The sequence below is a fragment of the Eurypyga helias genome, unplaced genomic scaffold (assembly GCF_000690775.1).
Source record: "Eurypyga helias isolate BGI_N326 unplaced genomic scaffold, ASM69077v1 scaffold3296, whole genome shotgun sequence".
Classification (NCBI taxonomy): Eukaryota; Metazoa; Chordata; class Aves; order Eurypygiformes; family Eurypygidae; genus Eurypyga; species Eurypyga helias.
In genome coordinates, this window is record NW_010255861.1 from 2,157 (window position 1) to 9,257 (window position 7,101).

General features: G+C 39.7%; 1 protein-coding gene across 1 annotated transcript; it reads left to right on the plus strand.

Moving 5' to 3' along the window:
- Nucleotides 1-259: 259 nt before the first annotated feature.
- Nucleotides 260-3,916, plus strand: RBM12B (RNA binding motif protein 12B). The gene is made up of 2 exons (XM_010153441.1): nucleotides 260-471; nucleotides 1,195-3,916. The coding sequence occupies exon 2, from the start codon at nucleotides 1,223-1,225 to the stop codon at nucleotides 3,320-3,322; it is 2,100 nt and encodes a 699-aa protein (XP_010151743.1). The 5' UTR covers nucleotides 260-471; nucleotides 1,195-1,222; the 3' UTR covers nucleotides 3,323-3,916.
- The last annotated feature ends 3,185 nt before the right edge of the window (nucleotides 3,917-7,101 follow it).

Here is a 7,101-nt window from a genome sequence, read left to right on the forward strand (position 1 = left end):
ACTTTGAAAGCAGGCGGATTTCAGAAGAATGGAGACGTACTGTAATCTTGAGATGGACTTACACATCTTTCAAGGACTTGAGAGAATTGAATTGAGAGTTTTCCCTCGATGCTCTGTCAATCTGTTTCATTTCAACAGTTCAGTGTGGCACAACTGATAACCGAATAATCTCACTGTTTTCATCATTTGCAGAAGTCGACTTAAATTTTGAATTTCTTTTGCTTCTGAAATGGAGACACAGAGATGCAGTGCATAGCATCTTGGAACATGGAAGGAATTCTTCATTGTATCCCAAATTGTGGGTTCATTACATGCTTGGCTTTAGTATTAGCCATTGCTATGGATGAGTTGGAGCAGTGTAGCACAGTATGTAAAGCGAAGTACAGATTATCAGCCATTAATTATGTTTCATTTTCTTTCCACAGTTAAGTTGATTTTACAGAATTTATCAGGTCTTCAAAGCAGAAACAGGTAAGCTGCCAAAAGCTTAACACTTCTCACTGAGTATTGTGACAAGATCATACACGGCCTTTTTTTCTCGCAGACTTGTGGCTGGGAACTAGGATTTGCTCTCCTGAGTGCATGCGGCTGCTGCAGTTAATACTCTGACTACATGAATGAGACAACAGTTTTGAACGCTGAGAAAACAAACGTTATTGAACAGAACTGATCACTGGGTAGAGCAACTTGTCAAAGCAGTAAACTTAGCACTGTTGGTGAATTACTTCATTTTCTAGTGACGTAGTTACCCTTTTTCCATTCTCCTTTTATCATCCAGTATTTTCTGTGTTATGATCACAAATGTCCTGTTCAAAAGTAAACAGGATATTTTTTGTGTGTGTGTTCCTTAGGGCTGGGCAGAGATCTCTGGCATACAGTAACTATGCCATGAAAGACTTCAGGTGTTCTGTAGGTATTGTGGATGGTGAGGAGTGACTTAAGTGGATTTTGTTGCCCTTAGGATAGGGACTCTTGATAGACTTGTGCACGTGTGCCGGTGGAGTAGCTAACTGTTCTGACTCATCAACTTTCAGTGAATCTTCTTTTAATCTTGTGAACTTGTGGGTTTTTGATACCTTCTCTCTTGATTGAGACAAGGACATTCATTAAAAAGGCTCTAGCTTCTTAAGTGTTAAGATACTGTAATAGCTGAGTACTAAAGACGTGCTATCATGTGTACCTTTTTGTCTGCAGGTGATTTTTGCTGTGGGTTGAGCTCAGCATGGCTGTAGTCATCCGTTTACAGGGGCTTCCTCTTGTTGCGGGTTCTGCAGATATTCGTCATTTCTTCTTGGGATTGAATATTCCTGATGGAGGTGTGCATATTATTGGAGGAGAGATTGGGGAGGCTTTTATTATATTTGCAACAGACGAAGATGCACGGCGTGCCATGAGCTGTTCAGGAGGGTTTATCAAGGACTCGCGCATAGAGCTCTTTCTCAGCAGCAAGGCAGAAATGCAGAATACCATAGAAATGAGCCGGAAACGATTTGACCGTGGAGGACGAGAAACTATGTCGGGATCTAGAAGAGCGGGTACTAACGGTTCTGGTGCATCAGGTGTTGGAGACGTTCCACATTCAGTCATGGCTTTTCCTAAAGGAGTAAGTAAACCTGGTTATGGTCCACCTAATCATCCGGAGGCTGGTTTCCATTCCAATGGCACAAGACATGGTGATATAGGTATGCCTAAATCAAGCTATCAGTCAAGAAGGGATTCTCATCCATTTAACCCGGATGATCTATACTTATTTCTACGTGGCATACCTTACTCGGCAACAGAAGATGAAGTACGTGCTTTCTTTTCTGGGATACATGTGGATGGAGTGATTCTGATAAAGCATCGCAATGGTTTAAACAATGGTAATTGCTTGGTAAAATTTGCTACGCCTGCTGATGCCTTGGAAGGACTTAAACGTCATAGACAGTACATGGGTCCGAGGTTTATCGAAATAAGCCCGTCTACAGAGGAACGGTGGATTGAATATGGTGGGAGCGTAGACGTGCCGGATGAAATGGATTGTTTTTTTTGCGAAGATCCTTCTCCAATGAGTCCAGGCTACATGCATTCAAGAAAGTATTCTCCTTCAAGATCACCAAGGAGACAAAGAACACGTTCTCGTTCACCTCCCAGCCAGGAATATTACATACACTTAAGAAATCTGTCTACTAATGTGGAGAAAAGAGATTTGAGAGATTTTTTTCCTGGCCTGGATATAGGCAGCCCACAAATCAAGCTTCTAACAGATAAGCATCAGAGGAGGACTAGAGATGCCTTTGTGATGTTAAGGAGTGAGAGAGATTACCGCGCTGCTTTGGAATGTCATAGAAAGATTCTTCTCAATCGTACTGTTTACATTTTTCCAATCTCAAGAAAGTCAATGTTGAAAATAATTGATTCTTGTGAGAGGAGAAGATCACCAGACAGAGATCATTCTGGACAGGGCATACCAGAGAAAAGTTACCGGGAAGGTCATTCTGGCCCTAAGGTGTGTGTGTATGTAAGGAATTTTCCATTTGATGTGTCAAAAATTGAAGTGCAAAAGTTCTTTGCGAGATTTGACATTGATGAAGATGACATTTACTTGCTCTATGATGATAAAGGAGTTGGGCTGGGAGAAGCTTTAGTGAAATTTAAATCTGAAGAACAAGCCCTGAAAGCAGAAAACTTAAATCGTCGAAGATTCTTGGGAACAGAGATATTAATAAGACTTATATCTGAACAGCAGATGCAGAAGTTTGGTGTAAACGTACCCTTGTCTGCACCAAACGAAATGCAGAGTCATTCACATCCGTATGACAGAGGTGATCCTGCCAGTCCAGTTGGTTCACCATCTAGGCCACCCCAAGGGCCACCCATGCATTCGTTTGGTCCCCCTGGGAACTTTAGGCATCCTTCTGAATTTAGGCACCCCCCTGAGGACTTCATGTGCCCTCCTAAGGATTTTAGAGGTCCGCCACCCCTCATGGATTTTGGTGGCGACAGCGAACCTTTTGGCAGAATGGAGTTTGGGAATAATAAAATGGGAAGTTTTCCTGAAGAAAGATTTATGCCGGATTCAAATTTCAGTGGTGGTTCTGAACGTGGTGTTCCTATTAGATTGAAAAATTTACCTTTTAAAGCTACTCCAAATGAGATTCTGGATTTTTTCTATGGCTACAGAGTCATACCAGAGTCGGTTTCTGTACAGTATAATGAACAAGGATTACCTTCAGGTGATGCCATCGTTGCTATGACAAACTATGAGGAAGCTATGGCTGCTATTAATGAACTGAACGATAGGCCAATTGGGCCACGGAAAGTTAAGTTGAGCTTGCTGTAAAGGAGAAAAAAAGCCTCTAGAATAAAACATTCTAGATTTGACAGTATTGACAGTTATTTTAACTTTTTTTAATGACTGGAAGATGCAGAAGAAACTGTTTCCACCAACGGTTGTAAATAACGTCTAGTTCAGTTGTTTAGTTCTTGGTTGAAATACTTGTACGGTTAAGATAAGAGAACTGTTGTGCCTATTTCTTGTGGCAGAGAAGAGACCAGAAATTCTGGAGGACATTGAATGTCTTACATCAAGGTGTAAAGGCATGGAGTTTTTTAATACTTTGGGTTTTTTTTAGTTTGCTTTAATTCCATGTCTCATGACTTTGCATCAGATAAAAATGTAAGTGCTGGTTGATTGACCACACAAGTGGTTCAAGTAGTAGAACATCAGTGCTACTGCATTAGCAGAAAATGCTTCTCACAGAGGTTAGCTTAAAAAAATTAAAAATTGACTGATTTTTTTTTTGTGTGTGTAAACTGTTCAGGTTTTGTTTGGTTTCATGTGGTTGCAGGCTTTCCTGTTAAAAGCAGAAAAAGAGCTTCCTGTTCACGTTAGCTAGCTTTACAAGTTTTTTTAAATAAAAAAGAGATTGCCATTCAATGTGTGTCTTATATTTAGAACTCCTGTAGTTAATGATCTCCACTATTATGCTCAGCATATATGGGGGGTCTTGGTGAGCATGATGCTGTCTGCTTCCTCTGGAAGGAGTGAACTTACTGCAGTTTGTCAACACGGCAACGAATATCTAGTTTGCAAAGACTGCACGATGTGTATTAATCTGTTGGATAGGCTTTCTTGTTCTCCTCGCTTAACTGTAACACCTGAAGGTAGAAAATGAACCTTGGAATTAGGTCGAGAATTCTAACTTCAGCCTGAGCTTTTGCAGTGGTCTTTGTTTCATCTCCACATGCTTGTAATATGAATATTAACTTGCTAATGATGTCTGGATGAATTCCAGGTCAATCTCTGATTAGTTTTAACTGACATCTGTCACTGGCAACCAAGCTGACAACCAACTGTGTTATTGTCTTATGGAAGAAAAGAAATGCTTATGCCAGTATTTAGAATGCTTTGATTGGATTGGTACCAGCATATTTGAATTTTAGGAAGAAATGAAAGCTAGCCTGTTTGAGGAAAAACTGCGTCTTCAACATTCAGGCTTAGTTCAACTTTGGTTGTGTGAAGAAGGAATTGGTCCCACTGTTGACACTGCAACTGTCCAAGGTAGTACCTGGAGTGCTACAGCATTTTATGAAGTTTTAGTCCCCTCAGACTAAAACAACAAGGTTGCAACTTGGTGATAAAAACTTTTTTTAAACCGTGCTTGGGCAATACCAATAAATCATAGATTCACAGAGTAGTTGATGTTGGAAGGGACCAGGAGCTCTCTAGTCCAAGGCCCTTCTGAAGGCACTGTCAACTAGAACATGTTGTTCAAGAACTTGTTTGTTGGACTTTGAGTATCTGTAAGGATAGAGACTCCGCAGCCTCTTGCAGTGACTGATCACCCTCGCCGGTGGTCAAACCTTAATTACTGTAGGTAGCATCGTCATGATTATGAAACTTCCATGTAAATGCTTGTAAGTAGAAGCAAGCAAAATCAAAAGACTTCTTGTTCTGTCATTTCTAAAAGGCCAGTGTAGCTTCATTTCTTCTGCATTTTATTTGCCCTCTGTTTTAAGCACTAGGAGAAGAGCATTTTGAGTGAGAGACAACGCCAAGTCTTTCCTCTGAGCAAAGGAACTTAAATGTGGCCAAATTTTCAGATTCTGAAAAATAACTTTTTTTTCCTCTCTGGTAGGAAATAGTTTCAGAAGCATATTGTTCTGAACCCTCCTGAGTTTAACAGGAATTAAAATTTAAAAAAATCCTCAAGAAATTGGTGCTTATATTTTATAGTTTCTATAAAAAAGATTAAGGAGCCTGAAGGCTTGCAGGAAAAATAAAGGTGCGTTACAAGAATCCTCAGAATAAACTGACCATATGCTGTTGAAAACTTAATTGTGATTATTTTTGTAAGCTAACGTCATCTTTACTACTAATTCTTCCCTCTGTGTCATGAGCTGTTTTGTAAATGTGAATGCAAGGAGTTTTTCCAGTTAATCAGCTTTAGATTTGTTGGCTTCTAGCTGCTACACAACAGGAGATTTCAAACACAGAAGATCGCTTGGCACTTTTTACCATGCTTCTAGAGTAGTGTTGAGTTCACACACACGTGAACTCTTGTGCTTAAAAAAAGGCTTTGGAAGCTTGAAGGATGGAGGAATTTAGTAGGTGTTTTGCTGGTGAAGTGCAAGATCATCTTTTAGTAAAAGCATTATTTGTTCTCAAAGAAGTTTGAGTAATTGCTGATGAGGCAGCATTAATTTTTGAGATGGTAAACTCCCCTCCCTCCCCCCCAGTGAATGCAGAGAGTCACAAAGCGTATAATAGCAGAGGTCATAATTAAGGCACTTCAGTGTGTTTTTTGTTTGCCCTATAGCTAATATGTTTTTAATTCAAAGCCATCAACAGGACAGTTGATTCTGTTTATAGCTGTTGTCTTGCAATATGTTTCGGTTGGTGTTTTGGTTCAGTCCCCGCCCCTCTCCCCCCAACTGGGATGTGTATACATAGGCATTACATTCTGATTCTGCCCGAGTAGGTGGTACAGGTGTACGGTGTGGGGACAGCATTTCTTGATAACAAGGGTTTTATAACTGGGTATTTAATGGTTTGGAGGCACTGTACTTTCAGTCAAAAGGACACATCAGACACAGTCTGTTATTACATGGCTTGATTTAATGTTCTTGCTTTTGAAGTACCGTCCATACAGTAAAAGGGTAACAAAGGAAATGCTGCAGTTTGTGGTGTTGATAGGGAATATAGCTAGTTTCCTTAGTTCTGCTTACTCTGAAGTTGCTTTTGCTACTATTGTCCAAAAATTATGATTTGAAGTAGAACAGTCTTTGTCTTCAAAAACTAGTAGTAGTGACTGCATACAGAAGCAGCTGGAGGCATTCAGGAACACCATAACATGACAGTCTGATGAATACAAGAAGATAATCCTTAGTCTGGATGGGCCAGCATGTTCAACAGAGTGGCTAAATACTCTTAGCAAGAATGGTCACAGGCTGGCATTGTCTACGTGTTGGTGGCCAAAACCGTGTATGAACAAGCGGGGTAGTGTTAGTCTTGCAATCAGCATTTAACACCATGTGAAAACTCTTTGCAAAAGTATCTCCAGGTAACATTGAATGCCGTAATATTACATTCTAAAGTCTTCTGGATTTAAAATACATTAATCAGTGCCTTTTTAATCTGTAATTTTGAGAGGTCACACAATTTCTGCCCAACATGCAAATTTGAGACATCATATATGCAGGACAAAGTTGCCCAACACTGTATTTCTTCCTTTCTGTAAGTTTTTCTAATTCCTGAAGTCAGCTGCCTTTTTATTCTTGTGTGAGGTAGGGTAGGAGAAGGAATTTGAAGCTGCTGAGGATTAAAAAAAATTATTTCTGTACCCTAGCTACTAATTTTTTAGTGGAAAATAATCTTAAGTGCTGCGTCCTTTTTTATTCAGAATTCCTTTTTCAAGACAGTACAGAAATAATTACTATTTGCCTATATCTGTATTAGATGAAAACCTGGTATAATTGTGAACTTAACCATCTGTTTTGGATTATATGACTTCACTGAATATGAAAAGGTAAAGTGGTGATCATCATAATTCTGATGTTGTGCTGCAAATACTTACTGAAAGGCCCTGCGCATTGAAATAGATGGGAATTAGTTACCTA